Here is a 21,301-nt window from a genome sequence, read left to right on the forward strand (position 1 = left end):
GGCAGCGGGCGGGGTCCTGACTGGGTTGGGGGGGTGGGAACCAGATGCCGCGGGGCTGAGAGTCACCTTGTCGTGGCCGGGCCCCGGAGTATCCCGGGATCCCTTTCCGTGGAGGTTCTGGTGAGGGGCCTGCGTGGAGGCCCGCAGAGCAACAACAGACACTAAGAGAACTGACTGGTGGGAGGCGCGTCCGGCCTTGACATCCTTGTCTCTCCTTGGCTGACAGTCTGAGAACGAGTCTTGCCCTCGAAAGGGGCCCGCAGCTAATGGGGCTGCTGCCACGAGGCGCTCCCCAGCGGTGAATGCGGGCGGGTCTGTGCGTCTCCCCGGCCTGTGGTTGCTGGGCGTGTGCACAATGAAGGAGCCGAACAGGGTGGTCTCAGCTCCCGCCCAGCCCAGAATCCCGTGGCTTCTCCGCTGCTTGCTCCGTGCCCCTCGTTCTTCTCCTGTTCTCCTGTCAGGGTTTCTCTTTTCCGATGGCCTTCCTGGGCCTTCGCTGTCAGATATCAGGGTACGGAAGTGCCAAGGAAGGTCCTTAGAAATCAGTGCCGGCCACCTTCCTCCACAAAAGGAGTCATGGTGAAGGGGCAGGAGGCCCCTAGAGCCGTGGCACTGAGCAGCTGGGTTCAGATCACCGCCCCCCTCTCTCTTTTGTCCTTGACCTGCCCCTAGGACAGTGATGGCGAACCTTTTGAGCTCGGCGTGTCAGCATTTTGAAAAACCCTAACTTAACTCTGGTGCCGTGTCACATATAGAAATTTTTTCATCTTTGCAACCATAGTAAAACAAAGACTTATATTTTTGATATTTATTTTATATATTTAAATGCTATTGAACAAAGAAAAATCAACCAAAAAAATGAGTTCGCGTGTCACCTCTGACATGAGTGTCATAGGTTCGCCATCACTGATCTAGGAGGCTGGGGAGCCGTCCAGGCTGAGTGTGGGTTGCTGGCCCGCTGGCTGGACTGAGCGAGGGGAATGACAGGGATCGCCAGGCATCCTTTTGGCCTCTCCACCCGCCCCCCCCAAAGGACAGGCACCTGGGTGTGCCCTCCCACCGGACTGCACTCAGAGGGGGAGCGGTAACTCCCCAGAGGAAGCCACGCCAGGGCAGGAAGCGGGGGTCCTTCACTGCCCGCCTCTTCGGTCTACCCGTCACCTCACCTGCGTCCAGGTTCCCTTCGTGTGCCCAGACCCTGCGATGTGTGCTCCCACATGAGCTGCAGAAGAGGGTCTGATGGATTTTCTTTCTCAGCTTGATGGGGAGCCGCTGCCCCCCCCCATCCCCCAGCCAGGAGGTGTGGCCCCGAATGTTGTCCATTAGCGCGAAGGCTGCCTACCGCCCCTGAGCCAGGTCTCCGCCTGCTCATCATGAAGATAACGCGACGCGCTCCCCTGGCACATGGCTCGCCCTCCGCGCCCACAGCCCTGACGGAGACACGCGGACGCGGGCTTGGCGTGGATGCAGCAAAGCCCACGAAAGGAGCAGCAGCCGAGTGACTCAAGAATCGGAAACCGGCGTCTGGCCAGTTGGGTGTCTCCCAGCATGTTCGGCCCCAAATTCCAAGGAGGCATGAATGGTGAAATGAAGCCCAGCTCTTCCTTTTCCTCTTGGACAAGCCGACTCAGCCCCTCCCCCCAGGCCCCCCCTCTTCCCGAGGACCCCCCATCGCCCCACACCTAGACTCTGCCGGCGGATGTGCTCGTTTCCATCCCTGCGCCGTGCAGGTCCACGCAGTGTCGCCCTCCACGTTCCCGCCAGGAGCCTCCCTTCCCATTAGTGGAGCTGGCAGCTCCCGCCGCCGCACAGGGAGAGTCTTTTGCTCTGCAAATGGGAGGCAGCATCTGTCTCGTGTCCCTGGGGAGAGGCGATGTTGTGGCTCCGAACCGCGCTGTGTGCTGGCGCCTCCGTTAAAACCAGCTCCCGCCCTCCCAGGGTGGTCACGAAGGAGCAGGATGAGGTTGGACGTGGCAGCATCGTTAAAGCCCCGGGAGAAATGACGCCGGGGCAGCATGGTGTTCCCGAGCTGTCGGCCGCACTGAGCCACGGGGAGGCCAGGCAAGTGCTGGGCCCAGGACAGGGACAGACGTCGGCCGCAGAGAGCAGCCCCCAGCAGCGCCACACACTTCGGTGGCCGGGAGCTCCTCCTTCTCCATCTGCCCTCCCTCAGGGTTTCAGCTTTTCCTTTCTCCTATTAAAACACCCAGGAACATTTTTAAAAAATCTTCCCCCCCGGATATTTTCCCATTGATTTTTAGAGAGAATGGAAGAGAGAGGGGAAGACAGAGAGAAACATCGATGTGAGAGAAACACCATCCTTGATCAGGATTGAATCCGGGACCCTTCAGTCCGCAGGCCAATGCTCTATCCCCTGAGCCAAACCAGCCAGGGCAAGGAACATTTTATTCAAGAAAGAAAATTGATAAGACAAACCAAATCCCAATCCAGGAAAGGGTTTGGGTCCAGGGCTCAGGCAGTGTTGCCGGGGAGCATGCGTGTTGCTGTGTGTTGACACACGGCGCCCTGCCCGCAGCTGGCGGTGTGCGGAACCTGGGGCTCTGGATCCCCAGAGCAGTGCTCTTCCTCGGGCCCGGGAGTGTCATCAGGCAGCCGGCCGTGTCTCAGAGCAGCCGACGTGCAGAATAAAGGCGCATCTCCTTGGTCTCCATCGCTGTGCAGGCGAAGGATTCAGAGAGCAAGTCCTCGCTAACGTCATCCATAGGTTCTGTGGCTTGAGGGACGTGATGTACCAGGAAATCAACTCGACCCCGACCTTGACGGCTCCCCTGGCTTGAGTGGGAGAGGGACGGGCTGAATGGGAGCACTTCCTGCTGCCTGTCTTGGACCCTCCGTGTCTTCCCCTCTTTATTGTTGTGGGGGAGCATGCTGAGACCCCCACCCCCACCCCCCAGCTGCCGTGTGGCACTGTGTGTGTGTGCCCTCTGTCCCTTGGCAGCCTCAGCCCAGGAGGTGGGCGCAGGGACAGCTGAGGCCTGTCGGCGCTTCTGCTGAAGGCAGGCCCCGCTTCCTGTGCGCCCGCTGCTCGGAGTCCTGAAGCAGCAGGTGCCCCAGAGGCGGTTGCGGGGCGCGGCTTAGCAAAGCCCTTTCTTTGCAAAGGATGCTGGTGTCAAGTTCGCTGGGGGAAGCCACGTGTGATTCAGACTCTCGCAGCGTTTTGTTCCTGTGAGCGTCTGAATAATTTATTCACCCTCAGCCTCCCCGCTGCCTCTCCCATCCATTCTCTGCTCATTAGTGTCTGTGCCCAGAGCGGGAAGAGGCTGGAGAAGTGACAGGACCCCGGCCCCTGTGCTGGGAGTTGGGGCAGCGGGAGCAGCACTAGCCCCCCACCTCTCTGCTGAGCCACACGTTCCGGGGAGCTGTTTCAGCGTCCTGTGCTCTGTAGGTAGACGGTTTCTTTCTTTTTTTAAAAATATACTTTATTGATTTTTTACAGAGAGGAGGGGAGAGGGATAGAGAATTAGAAACATCGATGAGAGAGAAACATCGATCAGCTGCCTCCTGCACACCCCCTACTGGGGATGTGCCCGCAACCAAGGTACATGCCCTTGACCGGAATCGAACCTGGGACCCTTGAGTCCACAGGCCCACGCTCTATCCACTGAGCCAAACCGGTTAGGGCATAGACTGTTTCTTAAAAGAGAATGATTGCCCGGCCAGCGGGGCTCAGTGGTTGAGTGTCGATTCCCGGTCAGGGCACGTGCCCGGGTTGCAGGCTTGATCCCCAGTGTGGGGCACGCAGGAGGCAGCTGATCAATGATTCTCTCTCCTCATTGATGTTTCTGTCTCTTGCTCCCTTTCCCATCCTCTCTCTGAAATCAATGGGGGAAAAAAACATACTAAAAAAGAGAATGATTGGCATTTCTGATTTCTTACAGTCCTAGAACGACACAGGTAGCAGAGGGTCTCTGATGAGAGGAAGCTGAGCGGTGGGTAGGTCTTCCACCTTGGGAGAGAGAGCCCGGCCCTGGGACGTGAGAGGCTGGGCATCAGGCAGGGGAACTTGGGACTCGGAAGGGACGCTTGTTAATGCAGCTGAACACCACCGTCCAGAGACGGCCTTGCTCTGAGGCTCCGAAGGGTCCCCGACCTCTACTGTGTCCACCAGCCGTGCTCTGTGGCTCAGACACCTCTGAGGGCCTCTGACCTCTTGTTGGTGGCTGTAGGCAGGCGTTGGGAGAGGATGCACTTTGGTTTTAGCTCTTATTTTCCTGTCCTCAAGTGCACCAACCAGTTCCACACTCTCCCTGTCTATCAAGGATCCTGGGACTGTAGGGAGGAGCGGAAGGAGGCCTGCCCCGAGGAGACACCAGGCTCCCGGAGAAAACACGTAGAGCAAGCATGTCAAACTCAAAGGCTGACACGGGCCACGTAAACAAGGTTTAAGTGTCTGTGTCGCAAAAAAACAGCAGCTTCCATTTTCATAGAAACGTAGGTTTATTTCAATAGATATTGTAAAAATTAAATTACAAAATTCTTATTAAAATGTTTCTTACATACTGTTGTATTGGCTGGGCCGCAAAAATATTCCTTGTGGGCCGCATGTAGCCCGCGGGCCGCGAGTTTGACATGCTTGATATAGACATGCTGAATACAGGGGCTGATATAAATGAGTCATCGTTAACATAAAATAATAGAACATTTAAATAAAAATGAATGTTTTTTCTTGAACATTAACTTACCAGACACTGAATAATTGCACAAATTAATAAGCGTAGTGCAAATAAACCTATTTTTCTTGTTCTCCGAAAGAAAGCAAAATATTTCCTGTTGTGCCCACCAAACAAGTCAGTCCAAGGCTAATGACGTGGCCATCGGCTGCTGAAATATTCGCTGCTAGTATTAGCGGAGAGAAATGGTGCGCCTGCGTGTAAGGTGCATAAGCGAAACGAATGCAACACGATTATAGTAATCAGTCATTAGCCAACGTTTTAGTTTGTTCTTAATAATTATGTATAAAGGGATATTGTAAAAATTAAATTACGAAATTTTTATTAAAATGTTTCTTACATACTGTTATATTGGCTGGACCGCAAAAATATTCCTTGTGGGCCGCATGCAGCCCACGGGCCGCGAGTTTGACATGCTTGATATAGAATGAGCAGCTCCGCTCCCGTGTGGTGGCTGCTGTGTCCACAGAGCACCCTGTGTGGACACTGGACATTGTACGTTTTGGATGCCGGTTCCAGCCACATCAACGTAGAGGCCCATCTGCACTCAAGGAAAGTGGAAGAAATGCAGTAAGTGGTGAAGTGTAACCACACTGGTCCTGCTTTGGCTCCTGCAGGCCAGTCAGCTGGACTGGAGCGACCCAGGTGGGACTGTGGAAGGTTTGGGAATGAAGGGAAGGCCGGTGTTCATGAAGGCCAGGCAGCCGTTTCCCCGTGGTCTGGAGGCTCAGGGCACCCCGGGAGAGAGCCACCACCAGACACGGTAACCAGGGTGTCTCCTAGGCTGGGAGGTGGGAGTGGGTGCAGCCCTGGTAAAGTGTGGGGGGCTGTTTGAACTGTGGTAGAGGCTGAGGGACCTGGGACCTCTTAGACTGAGAGCAGGGCACGGGTCTGCCTTGTTGTAGCTGCTGCCCAGCACCTAGCCCGGGACCCACACATATCAGGCCCCCAGCACATGCTCGGCGACTGGATGTGTGGAAGAGACGGTAAATGCTTCTCGCAGATAATTTCACATCCTGAGCGGTCGCCATGGAGACAGACTACAGCATATCGGAGAGAGTGGGCTTGGACTGGGTGTTGTCCGAGGGGCCTCGCAGTTCTCACGTTCTGCCTGGCGTAAGGCATGACCTGCTTGTCGAATGGAAGCAGATCCTCCAGTTCCAAGGAGAACAGAAAGCATCTTCACCCTCACCCGTGTACCTTCGCGGCCATCCCTTCTTGGTGAAGTCTCTCCTGGCTGCTTAAAGCGATGACTGCCCCTTATCCCACAGACACCTGCCTGTTCCAAACAGCCTGGTCTTGAAGTTGAGACCCAGTTTTTCTCTACCCAGCGGTAATGCTCACCCACTGCCACTAGAGGGCCGAGGGTTTCCCCAACCACTAGGATGGCTTCAGTTCAAAGGTCTGGGAAAATAGGAGAGGGGGCCAGTGCCAGTCCGGGAAACCTGCTCAAGCAGTAGACGCTTAGGCAGGCTGGGCGTCTGGGGGGCAGGGGGGCGCAGGAGAAATTCGGATGCTGCTGCACTCACTTGGGGGGCAGTGGCCGAGGTCTCTGTGTGGCTGCGGAAACCGGGACCATGTTGAGCAGCGAACAGTAGGAAACTCCCTTTCTCTTTGCAGCTTATTTCAAAGGAGCAGAAATACTCAGAAGGGCATGCGGTCCTGACCAAGAGAAAAAACAAACCAAAACTGGTAGTTTACTTCCTACATCTCCCCTCCCTCCCTCTGCCCGGCCGCTCCCTGGCTTCTATTGTTCCTCCCTCTCCTCCTCTCTCCTGGGTTACTTTCTTGGGTTTTGCGTTGTTTGGTGAGTGGTCACTGCTGGGTGCTGCTGTGGGTGCTCGGGTACCGGAAGGTGGCTGACCCAGCTCTAGAAGGGAAGTCCAAAAAGACGTGAGAGGGAGGCAAAGAGACGGGTGTGGCCCCGTTGCCCCGTTCCTCCGCTCGGCCCCGTGCTGGTTGCACCCCGAGTGGAACTCGCCGCCGTCTGCGTTCCCGGCAGCTGTGCAGTCAGTGCCGTGCGGGCCGCCTGTGAAGATGCGTGAGACGCGGCCTCCGTTCCGCAGTGTGCACTCCAGAGCCAGGAGGGCGGTGAGGTTTAGGCCCTGGCCCAGGTACACTGTGACACGTGCAACAGGCCGCCTGGAAGGCTCTGTTATGGCTGCATGTGGCCTTGTGGCCGTGGTGGCCAGCGGGTGTTTACATCTGTGGTCGCTTAAAAGTGTAAAGAAAACCACATCCCAAATCCAGTTCATGTCTACCACTCCCGCCCCACCCCCAAATGGAGGATCTGTGTCAGAGTGTATCCTCTTCTCTTGGCCGTCTTTCCCTGAGAATTAATAAGCACTGAGCAGGCCGATGGGCAGGAAGCAATGGGAAGATGCAAACAAGAAGCAGGAACCATGTATAATTCATAAATCAGATCATCTCTTGCCCTGGGCAATGTACAGGGTATTTTTGGCTATGTGCAGGGTAGCCCTTTAGGGAAAACAGTTGTATTTAATTCTATGCATACTTATTGAGCGCCCGATTGTCGGTCACTTGTGTTTGGACTTGCAGGAAATATAAAGAGTAAGGTAAGGGCCCAGTCCTCAAGGATCTTGCAAGTCAAAGATAATAAGTCTACCATAACGCAGCAGAGGTCTGGGGTGCAGGTTCCAATCAGGGTCACACGAGGGCATCGTGGAGAGGTGGCATTTATCTGGGCCCAAGCATTCTACAGACGGAAAGGAGGAGAAAGATGGGATAGTCCACATGGTCAGGATGCATTTGGGAGAACGCTTTCGTAGTAGTTGGCTTGCCTTGTCCATGGAGTATGGACCTTGATTAGGGAATGTCTGACCGCCCCCTTCCCTGGGCCTGGAGACCAGTGGTTGGCAGGAGTTGGCTGAGCGGTGACAGGCAGGGACTTGGTTCTGTGTGGCCCAGGCTGCTGCAGGAGGTTCTCACCCAAAATGAAAATTGGGACAAGAGCCAAAGCAGCGAGCTGGGTGCGGACTCCCTAGGAGAAAGGAAAGCTCAGAAACCTGGCAGAACTGAAAAGAAATGAGCTGTCAAGCCACGAACAGACTTGAAGGAACCTTAAATGCATGTTGCTAAGTGGAGGAAGCCAATGGGAAAAGTCTACCTTCCGTATGATTCCAACTCTGTGACATTCTGGAAAAGGCAGAAGTGTGGAGACAAAAAAGACCAGTGGTTGCCAGGGTTTGGGGAGGGAGGGATGAATAGGGGGGGCACAGAGGAAGTTTAGTGCAGAGAACGGTCCCTGGAACCCGTGACCATGTTACCTTATGTAGGAAAAGGGGCTCTGCAGGTGCGATTAAATGAAGACTATTGAGACGGAGAATTATCTGGGTGGACCCAATGTAACCACAAAGGCCCTTTTAAGCGGGAAGCAGGAGGGTAAGAGTCAGAGGAGAAGCTGTGATGGTAGAAGCAGAGGTCAGCTTGACACACTTTAAAAAATGTATATATATATATATATTGATTTCAGAGAGGAAGGGAGAGAGAGAATCATTGATCAGCTTCCTCCTGCATGCCACCTACTGGGTATTGAGCCTGTAACCCAGGCATGTACCTGAAATCAAACTGTGACATTTCACTGGGGATCAAGCCTGCCACCCGGGCATGTGCCCTGACCGGGAATTGAACCATGACCTCCTGGTTCATAGGTCGGTGCTCAACCACTGAGCCACGCCGGCCGGGCTTGACACACTTTTTAACAGGACTAAAGTGTCCCTGGACTCAGACCAGCAGGGAGACTAATTGGATATAGATTTCCAAGAAATTGCACAAACTCACCAATTTGATTCTAAATACTTGGAAGGAGGCCTCTTAGGAACGACATGTAAATTTATGTAAATCATATGCAAATAAGCACCAGAGCCAAGTGGCCTGGCCCTGCTCCCTTACCCAGGCCAGCGGCCCCCCATCCTGCTGCCCTAGCATGTAGTTCTATTTGGGGCCCTCGGGCTCGGGGGCTGTTGTGTTGGCAAAACACGGTCGGGGTGGGCAGTGGACGGAAGAACCCTTTCAGTTTCAACAGCCACGACAACAAAACAATTCTTTTAGCGAATTGGCAGGCTGTTCACAAGCTGCTCGCTCTTCCCGCCAGGTTTTGGAGGCTCAGAAACACTCTTCTTGGAAGAAAGAGGTTAGGAAGCGATCTGTCAGGGCCCAAGTCCTGAGATGACCATGGCGGAGCAGGCTCCTTGGCCGTCTGGTGGCGCCCTGTTGATGCCGCCTGAACTCGGGCCGGGCTGCCCACATCCTGGGCTGAGATCTGGGCTCCTTGGGCAAAGGCGAGCGGGAAGGTGTGGAGCCCGTGTTCAGCACAGACACTGGCTTGGAGGGGTCCTTAGCTTCCCACGTGTTTGTCCAGAGGGTGGTGGGATCCTGGCGGGAGCTGTGGCCTCAGGTGGAGGGGCAGAGACCCTGCCAAGCCACAGCCCAGCCAGAAGGGGAGTCAGGGACCTCCTACCGTCGTCTGCTGGGGCCTCCTAGTGGCCTGACCACATGGGAAGCCAGAGGGCCAGGAGACAGCGGGAGGAGGAGCGGCAAGAGGGGCCTGGAGGGGCGGATGGAGACTTTTCAGCACAGCTCACCTTTGTGCAGAAGGAAAGTGGGCATCCAGGCAGGAGGGAGAATCCTGGGCAGGTCCCTCAATTCTCACAAATCATTGTCACTGTCACCGTGGGCACCTGGGCCCTCCCAGCTGCAGGGCGCCGTCGCTAAGGGAGCAGCTCAGGTCAGCTGGGGCCTAGGTCTTTGCCGGAGAAGCGGACCTCCGCCTACTGGTTCTCCAGTCGTTACATGCCTGCTGGGGAGATGTGTTAGTGGGAGATTCATGGAAGCGCATTCAAAATCAGCACCATATTGTCTTGTCTAGCCTCCCCCATAGAACGCTTTTCCTGGGCCACACTTTTGTGTTGCGTTCCCGGCAATGACTGAGATGCTGCAATTAAAACCTAAGCCCGCTTGCTGTCTGCTGGTGTGTGTGTGTGTGTGTGTGTGTGTGTGTGTGTTGCACAGGGAAAGCTGCTAGACAGATGTGGCGTTTGAGCAATTAAAATGTGGGAACCAACTTTTAAATTGAACTTTAACCAATTAAAATTTAAATTTGCATAGCCAAATGTGACCCCCTTATTGGACAGTGCAGCTCTAGAGGGCAAATAAAAGACTGGACCAGGATTGGCAATTTTTTTTTTCTTCTGTAAAAGGCAAGATAGTAACTATTTTGGGCTTTGCGGGTCAGACGGTGTCTGTAGCAACGACTCCACTTTGCCCCTGTAGTGCGAACGAACGTATACAGGAACAGCATATAAAAGAACGAGTGTGTCTGTGTTGCCAATAAAACTTTATGGAAGCTGAAATTTGAATGTAATTTTTTACATGTCACAAAATGTTCTTCTTCTTTTGATTTTTTCCAGCTATTTAAAAAGTGTATGAAAACAATTCTTAGCTCACAGGCTGTACAAAAATAGGTGGCAGGCGGGATTTGGCCTGTGGGCTGTAGTTTGCTGACCCTGTTGTAGACCGTGGAGGGAAGCCTCAAGGAGTCATATGTAAATTCAATACAGGAGGACAGTGATTAATTAGAGGTAGCCGGGAATGGAGTGAGCATCGCCAGTGAATGACAAGTTTCTTGTTCCTAAAGGCCTCAAGTACAGGCCGGCTAATTACCCAGCAAGGGGTGATAGGGAAATATGTCTATTGAATATAAGCGATATGAGAATTTTCTCCTAATTCTGCGGGAGTATTGAGATCAGGATGACACGTGGCTGCTTTAAAATTATACCTGCTTTGCCCGGCCAGCGTGGCTCAGTGGTTGAGCATTGACCTATGAACCAGGAGGTCACGGTTCCATTCCTGGTCAGGGTACACACCCGGGTTGCGGGCTCGATCCCCAGCTGGGGTCGTGCAGGAGGCAGCCGATCCATGATTCTCTCTCATCCTTGATGTATCTATCTCTCTCTCCCTCTCTGAAATCAATAAAAATATTTTAAAAATAAAATTATACCTGCTTCGTAGAGGGAAGTACGTTGCTCTCACTCACGTGGGACTTACTAGTACGCTGAGCCCCTTGTTGCTGGAACAAGGACATGTTCTGGCTGTTCTGGGGTGTGCTGGCTTCATTGCTTTGGCCCCTCTGGGGAGTGCAGTCACGAATTTATGCGCAGCCCACTGGCCAAATACCACCTGTTCTGTCACCGAGTCACCCTTCCAGGGACGAGGTGGCTCGGGCTGGGGAGCTTCACCTCTAGTTAGTTCTTCCTGTGGCTGTGCCTCCTTCTGTAGCTGGAGAAGGTCCCCTCCAGCATTCCCCCCCTCCAGACAAGTGGGGGAACCATCGCTCTCTGGGGGTCTCGGGTCTCGGTCCAGAGTGAACTTGACCCAACGGGCCACGCCGCGAAGCCTTGACTGTCCAGAGTTGGGGATCCAGCCTGCGGACAGCTGGAGATTGGGTTGTTTCTCTTACCATCACCTCTGCCTTCTTGTGTCTTCCTTCCCCTTTGCCTGGCTTCCGTCCATTTTACTTCCAGGTAGCTTCTCTGCCAAAATAAGCAGCAATAAGAAATCAATATGCCCTAACCAGTTTGGCTCAGTGGACTCCAGGGTCCCAGGTTCGATTCTGGTCAAGGGCATGTACTTGGTTGCGGGCATATCCCCAGTAGGGCGTGTGCAGGAGGCAGTTGATCGATGTTTCTCTATCATCGATGTTTCTAACTCTCTATCCCTCTCCCTTCCTCTTTGTAAAAAAATCAATGAAATATTAAAAAAAAAAAAGAAATCAACAGCTTCTTGCAATGACGAGAGAAGCTGAACATGCATTCCTTGCGCGCCTGTATCCAATCCCCAACCCCCTCTCACCATCACTTTTGTACAACACAGAAAGCTTTAAAAAAAACTTTATTTTGGGGATTTAGAAAATGGAGACATATCTGACATGCAGCATACTGTAAATTTAAGGTGACACGGGTTTATTGCAATGTGGTTGCCACTGTCGCATTCGCTCACACCTCTGTGCCATCCCATGATTATCATTCGTTCTAGCACTGGCAGCCATTAAGATCGACTCTCTTCATTGTTACTGTAATAGCTTTGTTGTCTAGAACCACTGCACTGGGGATGAGATTTCCAGGGCTTGTTTATTCACTAGTTGCAACCGTGAGCCCTTTAACGAGATCCCTGCCGTCTCCTGTTTTGGGGTCGCAGCTTCCACAGCGACCGACTTCCACCAGGTCTCCTGTCATTGACACCCACCTCCTGCCTCCTCTGTTACTGGAAGCAAATCTCCAGGAAGCTTTGGACGCATCGTAGTGACCCACCTTGGCACTAATGTCTCGATTCTGTGTGTTTCGTTTCAGATCATTGCCTTCGATGAGCTGAGGACAGATTTTAAGAGCCCCATAGACCAGTGCAACCCCGTGCATGCGGTAAGTGGAGGGTGCTGGTGGCGGGGCAGGGAGTGCCCCCACCGGCCACCCAGGGCCTGGGAAGGAGGGCGAGGTTCCGATGCGTAGGACGAGTAGAGAACATTTCCGGCTCTGGCTGGACCTCCATGCCTGGCTCAAGGCTGTTGAGGGGACTTCTTGTTCTTCCGGGCCTGCTGAGGTCTTAATTTCTCTTGCAAGTCAAGTATGGCAGCCGCAGGGGCCCAGGTGGGAAATGCCTGCTGTGCTGTGTCCGTTGAGTCCTCAAGGCCTGGCTGAACGGGAGGGAGCTCCGTGGTGTCCCCTGTTGGGCAGGTATAGGAGCATCGTTAGTGGTCGCCCCGCCCTGATACGGTGGGTTGATGTCCAGGCTCCTAGCCCCGTAGCCGTCACCAGGAAGCATTCATCTGGACCAGCTCTGTGGGCTCGAGGTCGCCTGCCCCTGGGGACTCCCCTGACGTCTGGTTGTCTGGCCCGGGGGCAGCACGTGCTGTGCCCAGAGTCTCACCGCTCATCTTGCTCATGGGCCGTGCCTGCTGCCCTGCCCTGGGACGGATGCAGGGAGAGGCATGAGAGCGGGGCCTGGAGAAGGGCCTCACTTCTGTTGAGTGGGTGGGTGTTGGCTGCCTGCTTCTCTGGTCATGCCAGCCCATGTCCTGGAGCCAGGGGCCAACATGTGTGTGGACAGAGCCTTTTCCGAACTCATTCCAGACCAGCCCTGCTGGACTCAAGAGATGGAGCATCGCTCTCTCTCTCTCTCTCTCTCTCTCTCTCTCTCACACACACACACACACACACACACACACACACACACCTCATTCAAGTGTGTGGCTCCATCTACACTCACTGGGCCTATGTTAGTTGAAGCTCCTTTCAGGCCCTGGTTCCCAGCGCTGAGTTTTTGTTTGAATAGCTCTGTTGATCTTTTCAGTCGGCAAGATCATCAGGATTCGCTAGTGTGATGCCATCTAAACCTGGAAGGCTTTTGGCAGCATTCTCTTTTTTTAAAATGCTTTTTTATTGGTTTCAGAGAGGAAGGGAGAGGGAGAGAGAGAGAGAAACATCAATGATGAGAGAGAATCATCGATCGGCTGCCTCCTGCAGGCCCCACACTGGGGATCGAGCCGGCAACCCGGGCATGTGCCCTGACCAGGAATCGAACCATGACCTCCTGGTTCATAGGTCAACGCTCAACCACTGAGCCACGCCGGGCTTGTCTGAGATTTTAAAACAATCCATAAAACCCACGTTTTCCCAGTTCCAGTGATGTTACTCCCTGGCAGGACTCCTGTTAAACGCTCTGATGCCTCGTTAACTCGTCTTCAGGCCTGTGGGCCCCTGCAGAGGCATTTCAGGACCAGGTGGCCTGAGAAAGCTACCTCCTGGTCGGTGACAACAGCACAGAAGGGCCTGGGTTACAAGTGATTGCTGAGTGGGGTGATGCGTTTCTCTCAGAAGCTGTGGGATGCCGCGCTGCTGGGGTCTCATTTAGGGGGGAGATTACTTCCTTTAAGTACAGTCACTCTAGACAGACAAAGCCAACGGGCAGAGAATGTCCCTTCCTCAGACACTAATCAGGCACATATGCTCTCTGACACCCTCGCGGGAAGTCCTCCCGGCCGGGGGCGGGGGGGGGGGCGGGGGGTGGGCTGCGGGCTTTGGGACAGTCAGTGAGCACGTGGTGCCGGTCAGCAGTCTGACCGTCTTACAGGTGCATGGAGGTGAGCTAGACTTTGTGTAGAAAAAGTACAGACGCCTCTGCTGGAGAGAGGGAGGCTGAGCCCACCCTGTTTGCTGGTGGAGTTCTTCTAAGAGCAGGTGACCAGGTAGATGGGAAAACTCGTTAGGAAAAGCCACCGGTTGGGGCTGCACGCCCTCTGGCCAGGCGGGGCCTCGGGCGGGGGCTGCCTCCTCTCCCGAGGTCACTGTGGGGGCTTCCCTCGCTCTAACCCGCCTCTCCTTTCTCTCTTGTGCGTCCTGACAGAGGGAACGGCTGAGGAACATCGAGCGCATCTGCTTCCTTCTGCGGAAGGTCAGTGCAAGGGCCACGGTCAGGTGCGGTCACAGCGGAGGGGCCGGTGTCTGCTCCTGTCCTGTCTCCCCGGGGGGATTGGGGGGGGGGAGCCAGCGATGGGTTCTTTGGACGCCTCCAGAGACAAGAGGAGCGAACTAAAAGGGTGCCCGTCAAACCCAAGTGGCAGGATAGCGCTGGATAATTGAAGTGACTGTGGTTGGACTCAGAGCTGCTTTATCTTTTCATAATAACAGCAGGCGCACAGCCTTTGTTCCTGTCTGGTGCTGGGCTCAGGGACCTTTGTAACTGGATGATGGGTTTGCTCTGAGGTTTCAGCCTGCCACTCAGCGTGGCAGTTTGATTGGCAGCCTCACTGGGAGTCGGAGGGGCGGGAGGGGAGGTGTTATTAAAGGGGGAGCCATGCATTCAGAGAGCTGCCCTGAATGGAGGGGCTGAGGGTCACAGCTGCCCTACACACATGCAGGAGGCACATGTGTGCACGCAAATTCACGTGTGTGCGTGCAGCTCAAGCCTGGCAGTGAGCACCACTCTGTGGCATAGCCGGGAGGCCAGAGCGACCAGCCTGCCACTCTCCGGGCAGGAAAGTGTGTGTGCATTTTGCAGCAAAGTATAGAGAACAGGTACTTGCAGGTAAAATAAGCGGAGTCTCTGGCCTTGAGCCAAAGGACACCCCTGACCTCTGTCCAGAGCAGACGGGCTACAGGCGCTAGGAAAGCTGCCTGTCCACGCAAAAGAGGTTTTGAGCCTCGTGTGGGTGGGCGGGACAGCAGATGCCCGGCCAACGCCCATCGAAGGGAAAGAGTTTGCCAGCGTTCGAACCCTTTTCTGTGTTTCACTACTGATGTCTATTGGGAGAGAGGACTTCATCGAGAAGTTAATCAGTTCCCTACATTTGGATTCGGGGTAATGCACGCGTCTGTAAATGGTTTTCTCAGGTGGCATCTTGGGCACTGGGACCCACTCCAGCCGTCGCCTCCAAGGTCCCTGGTTCTTTGATTCTAAGTGCCTTTCACACTCCACGTGCTCTTCACCCCCCCCCCCCCCCCAAGCTGAGTGGACCCGCCAGGATTCTCAGCTGATTGCGAGCCCATCACCTCGGAGCCTTGCTCGTCCTTCTGTATGGCTCGGCCATGACTCCTGCCAGACAGTAGGCCATGGCCTGTGGCTGCCTTTGCCAAGGTCCTGCTGTCCATACCCTTGGACCTTCCAAAGTCAAAGGCAAGGATAGTGAAATAGGCAGGCTAGGGGAGAATTAGCATTATCATCTGCAAATTTGCATATAGTTTGCATACGTTTTTATAAGCACGAGACGGAGGCATCTTACTGCAGGAATCAGTGCGGCAAGTACCCTTTTCTGCCTTTTTGCCCTTTTCATTTCCCCAGGCTCCTTCTTCCCAGGCTGCTGCCTCCGTGGCTTCTGTGCCGGCAAACGCGACGGCTGTTCCTTGTAGTGGGAAATGCCGGGAGGAAAGTTCAAGGTTGAGGAAGCACTAATGTCAACACTTTAGGTCTTTAAAAAATTTTTTTTAAAAATTGATTTCAGAGAGAGGACGGGAGAGGGAGAGAGAGAAACATCAATGATGAGAGAGAATCATTGATCGGCTGCCTCCTGCACGCCCCACACTGGGGATCGAGCCTGCAACCTGGGCATGTGCCCCAACCGGGGAATTGATCCGTGACCTCCTGGTTCATAGGTCAACGCTCAACCACAAAGCCACACCCGCCGGGTAAGACTTTAGGTCTTATAGCTGTGCCCGGTCACACATGCCCAGGTTGTGGCGTTCCGGCCCCGTCGGGAGCTGAGCTGGTGTGGCGAGCATCCCTTCACCATCTCCAGGCAGCAACAAGCCACGTGCCTGCAGCTGTATTTCCTCGTGGCGTCATCCTCCGGGCCCCGGTCCTCCTGCTGTGAGCACACCCATCCTTTTGCCACTTGGCTCTGTGAGCTCTTCTCCTCTCTGTCTCTGTGCCCTGGGTCCCCAAGGCCGTTTTCACGCATGTGAGCGTGATTTCTTTCTGAATGTAATTTTAAGTTGGTGTTTCTGACTGTCTGGCCCCTTTCATAGGGGTCGCCTAAGACCATCCTGCATATCAGATATTTACATGTCGATTCATCACAGTAGCAACATGACAGTTATGAAGTAGCAACGAAAATAATTTTATGGTTGGATCACAACATGAGGAACTGGATTTAAAGGGCCAGAAGGTTGAGAACCACTGGTAGTAGGTGTTAGTTTTATTATTACTATCCTGACCCTTAGCTGCTGCCTAAAGCTCCTTAGAGCGTCCCTGAGCTCACACTTGGCATGGAGCAGGCTGGGGCCATCCCTGGCTGGGGCCATGCCCCCCTCGCGCCCCCTCCCGGGCTCCGAGGTCAGTGTCGTTTGATGTTTGAGCAGAGTCACGAGGCAGGAAGCCCGCGCCTCCTCCCTCCCGGCTCTTCCACCCTCGGGGGGCTTCTGGTTCAGATCCCCAGCTGTGAGCGCATGTGGGGGATGCTGGGAAGGGGTGAGGGGCCTCATTAGCATCACCCCCTCTGGGAAGCGTACCTTCCAAGAAATTCATCAGAACTCGCCTCCCAAACTCCCCAGAATGTGATGCTGCTCAGCGGTTGACTGTTGCTAAACCACCTCCTCAGCTCTCCCCAGAGAAGGGAAGGGATTTGCACAGTGGGTCCATTCTCAGCTCTGCCGTTATCAGAAAACGCGTTCTTCGGGTCATCGTCTCAGCTGCAGGATCCTTGTGTCGACTCGTGCTGCTGATTCATGTTTTCCTGGCAAGAGCCAAGCCACTCGCTTCTTGCGCTGCTCTTCCCGCGAGCTTGTCCTGGGCTCTGCGGTCACTGTCACGTGCGGGCTGGAGGGCAGGAAGCACTCGGAAAGCAGAGGCTGTTTTCGGGCCTAATCAGGGTCCTCGTGGGGAGGAGACTGACCCTCCTGTGGCATCGCCAAGCTCAGGGGATGGTTAGAGCAGCGGTTCTCAACCTGTGGGTCGCGACCCCTCTGGGGCTCCAATGACCCTTTCACAAGGGTCGCCTAAGACCATCGGAAAACACATACATAATTACATACTGTTTTGGGATTAATCACTATGCTTTAATGATGTTCAGTTTGTAACAATGAAATTGGGGGTCACCACAACATGAGGAACTGTATGAAAGGGTCGCGGCATTAGGAAGGTTGAGAACCACTGGGTTAGAGGAAATGAACATAAGTGAAAGCTGGAGACTGGAGTGAGAGTAAAAACTTATTTTTAAGCGGCCGTCATCAAACCTTTGGGTTGGGTGTTTCGGGGGCTCCGGAACGGTCACCTCACTTAGACTCAGCGAGAACCTCAGGTCCGAGATGGTGTGGAGTCAGACTGAGCCTGTACCTAGTTGCATGGTTTGGGATGATGTCCCTTCCGGCGTGACAATGCTGTGCCGGAGGCTAGCCATTTGCCGACTCTACAGATGTGCAAGGGGACACTTTCAAACCCTGTCCCAATTTCCTTGACCCCAAGAGGAGGCTAGTAAAGGCCTCCTGGTTCATCTGCCAGAACCTGTTGGAGCTCAGTATCTGTCCTGCCGACATTCAGATGCTTGGAGAAGTGGATCACGGAACCCCTGCCACAGGGAGCGCCTTGATTCCCAGCGCTTCTATCTGCTAATGCGGTTCCTCTCGCCCGCCCTGGAGCGGACGGCGTACTTTGATGGAGAGAGAAAATGCAGTGAAAAGAGAGACGCATAGACTCACAGGCGGCTGTTGGGAACACCTTAGGGAGACCAGCCGTGACTCAGGAGTTTTCCGGATGGGAATTCTCTGTTTCTTGGGGGATTTCTAACGCGTGACAATGGTCGTAGCTGCCTGCATTTCTTGAGTGGCTACTATATGCCTTTAAAAGTGTTAACTCTTTTAATCCTCACAACCCTATGCAGTAGCCCCATTTCACAGATGAGGAAGTCAAGGCCGAGGGAGGTTAAGTGCATATTCCTGGGCCTCATACCTCATAAGTTAGTGGAGCTGGGACCCGAAGGCAAGTCGGTCTAACCGGAGCCCACATATTCACCAGCCCCATAGGGGGAATTGTGGGTTCTCTTTGAAAGAAGCTCCGTGAGGACCATCCCTCGGGTAATACTGCTCAGCTCTGTTAAAGGGAAGGTATAAGTGCCAAGAGCCAGTAGGGCCTCGGGGACCCCGTAACGGGCCTGGCTTACTGTGATGGGGCCACGTGGGTTCCTGGACGGCTCTTTCCAATTCCATTGAACTTCTTGGTAGGATAGCTCACCCCTGGAGGGAATGTTTAGAGAAAAGTAAAAATATCCTGGAACGAAACTTGCAACTAGTTCAGAATCCATGCCTCATGTATAATTTATTTCCAGACACTTTCTGTGGCAAACTTCTTGTTAGTCAGAGGGAAGGAGGGTACATTTAAAATACATGTATATTTTTTATTGGTTTCAGAGGGGAAGGGAGAGGGAGAGAGAGAGAGAAACATCAATGAGGAGAGAGAATCATGGATCGGCTGCTTCCTGCACGCCCCACAGTGGGGATCGAGCCCCCAACCTGGGCACGTGCCCTGACCGGACTTGAACTGTGACCTCCTGGTTCATTGGTCGATGCTCAGCCACTGAGCCATGCCGGCCGGGAGCTTGTCGCTTGGACACTTTTTCAAGCTCCAGTTTCCATCGAACTTACCAGTGACCGATCTGCCAAAGTGAGTCACATGGCTAAGCCCAGGGTCCCAGTGGGAAGCACTACAGTATTACAGGGCCAAGAGCGTGGGGACAGGGCGGGTCCAGTTGTCTGCATTTTGAAAACACTTCCTATGTGCTTCTCAGAGGTGGCCAAGGGGGGGAGACACGCTCAGGGAAGTGAGGTGACTTCGCTGGTTGGTGGATGTGCTGGCAATTCTTAAGAGGAAAGGGAGTCCTGGTCAGCTTGGCTCAGTGAATAGAGCGTTGCCCTGGGGACCAAAAGGTCCTGGGTTCGATTCCGGCCAAGGGTACATACCTTGGTTGCAGGCTCCTCCCTGGCCTAGGTGCTGATCGGGCCTCCTGCAGGAGGCAGCCCATTGATGTGTTTCTCTCACGTCGATGTTTCTCTCCATCTTTCCCTCTCTCTTCCACGCTCCCTAAAAATCAATGGAAAAATATTCTTGGGTGAGGATTAACCAAAAAAAAAAAAAAAAAAAAAAAGAAGGACACAATAAAAATATATTATTTTAAAAAAAAAGAGGAAAGGGAGAGGGGCTTCAAGCCACAGAGGCTGGCAGTCCCCGGGTGCAGGCAGCTGCCGACGCCATGGCGGCCGCCAGGAGGAGCTGGGCTTGAGGAGCCTCCCAGCCCGCTGTGACCCAGCTGTGTGCGGAAGGAGCGTCTCATTGACCCATGACAGGATGGAAGATTGGTCGTGAGCTCAATGTGGGGCTGGCACCGGAAGAAGTCTGGTGGCCCTCATGGCTGTGGGGGCAGGAACCCCGAAACTGTCCGTGACCTCAGGGTGCCTCACTGAGAGTGGGCCCCGCACTTGGCTGCTCCTCACACCCGAGTCTGGAGAGGTGATTAAAAATCCAGATTCCTGAATGCCTGTCCTCCGTCATGGTTAATTTTCTGCGTCCACTTGGTTGGGCGCCAGGGCTCAGACACGCGGTCAGACATCATTCTAGGGCAGTGATGGAGAACCTATGACACGCGTGTCAGAGGTGACACGCGAACTCATTTTTTTGGTTGATTTTTCTTTGTTAAATGGCATTTAAATATATAAAATAAATATCAAAAATATAAATCTTTGTTTTACTATGGTTGCAAATATCAAAAAATTTCTATATGTGACACAGCACCAGAGTTAAGTTAGGGTTTTTCAAAACGCTGACACGCCGAGCTCAAAAGGTTCACCATCACTGTTCTAGGTGCTGCTGTGTGGGTGTCGCTGGGGGACTTTGAATAAAGCAGATTGCCCTCTCTATGTGGGTGGGCCTCACCTAATCAGTCGAAGGCCCCAGTAGAACAAAGACGGATGCTCCACCCCCACCCCCCAGGCAAGAAGGAATTCTGCAGCAGACAATCTTGGGCTTCAACTATTGGCCCACCCTGCAGAATTGGACTTACTGAACCGCTCAAATTGCAAGAGCCGATTTCTCAACATAAATCTCTCTCTGTCTCTCTCTCTTTCTCTCTATGTAGATATAGATGTAGATGTAGATACAGATATAGATACAGATATAGAGATATAGGTATACCGATATACACACATACATCCTGTTGGTTCTGTTTCTCTGGAGAACCCTAACTAATACTCCCTCTCCCCAAATCCTGGCTAGTTCAGATTTAGTAGGTGTTTGGGGGGGCCCTGGTTTTTGGAGGGCCCTGGGATGGCTGTGGAACTAAATCTTCACAGCAACCCTGTGAGTTGGGTGAAACGACCCGCCTTCACCTTGCTCAAGGTCACCCAGCTCCTGGGTCTGGTTCCAGAGTCCATGCTGTCTCTCTCTGTCCCTTGCTGCTTCCATTCACTCGTATCCATTGGAGCCGGTGACTTCCCGTACCTTCTAGAGCAGTGGTTCTCAACCTTCCTAATGCCGCGACCCTTTAATACAGTTCCTCATGTTGTGGTGACCCCCAATTTCGTTGTTACAAATTGAACATAATGAAAGCATAGTGATGAATCACAAAACAATATGTAATTATATGTGTGTTTTCCGATGGTCTTAGGCGACCCCTGTGAAAGGGTCGTTCAACCCCCAAGGCGTCGCGACCCACAGGTTGAGAACCGCTGTTCTAGAGAGCTTCTTGCCCCTACAGGAGGGGCCGGTCCCTGCAGGTCGCTAACCAAGACCAGGATCACTCAATTCCCCTGCGGTCTCCGCAGACTGCGGACTGGACAAAAGAGGCAGTCAGCTGCCCACATTCATGGGCAGAGCACAGTCCCGGGCTGAGCTCCGAAGCACGAAGATGGATGGGCTCGCGGCAGTTTTGCTGTGAGAGGTCACCCAGTCACTGGCCGCTCCGACAGAAGTAATTGGCTTTTCCATAATAACTTTCTCTTCTCATTAGTATAAAAAGGCACTGCGGTATGACGGGGTGTGGGCGGCAGGAAGGCGTATTGGATATGGGTTCTACTGTGCATAAAAGGCACGAGGAAGCTCGCACGGAGGGGGGCGGC

At 53.7% G+C, this 21,301-nt stretch overlaps 1 protein-coding gene and 1 long non-coding RNA gene across 3 annotated transcripts in view; both read left to right on the forward strand.

Annotated features, from left to right (window-relative positions):
* The window catches only part of CNIH3 (cornichon family AMPA receptor auxiliary protein 3), a 124,837-nt gene that overhangs the window by 89,422 nt on the left and 14,114 nt on the right, over window positions 1-21,301 (forward strand). For both annotated transcript variants that reach the window (XM_005866500.2, XM_005866501.2), the window contains exons 2-3: window positions 12,059-12,127; window positions 14,109-14,156. In XM_005866500.2, the coding sequence (XP_005866562.1) occupies window positions 12,059-12,127; window positions 14,109-14,156 (117 nt within the window). The remainder of the gene's footprint in view (window positions 1-12,058; window positions 12,128-14,108; window positions 14,157-21,301) is intronic.
* The window catches only part of LOC106726153, an 8,779-nt gene continuing 3,285 nt past the window's right edge, over window positions 15,808-21,301 (forward strand). The window contains exons 1-2 of the long non-coding RNA XR_001362182.1: window positions 15,808-15,886; window positions 17,047-17,049. This is a non-coding gene — a long non-coding RNA (uncharacterized LOC106726153). The remainder of the gene's footprint in view (window positions 15,887-17,046; window positions 17,050-21,301) is intronic.

This window comes from Myotis brandtii, unplaced genomic scaffold (genome assembly GCF_000412655.1).
Source record: "Myotis brandtii unplaced genomic scaffold, ASM41265v1 scaffold231, whole genome shotgun sequence".
Lineage (NCBI taxonomy): Eukaryota > Metazoa > Chordata > Mammalia > Chiroptera > Vespertilionidae > Myotis > Myotis brandtii.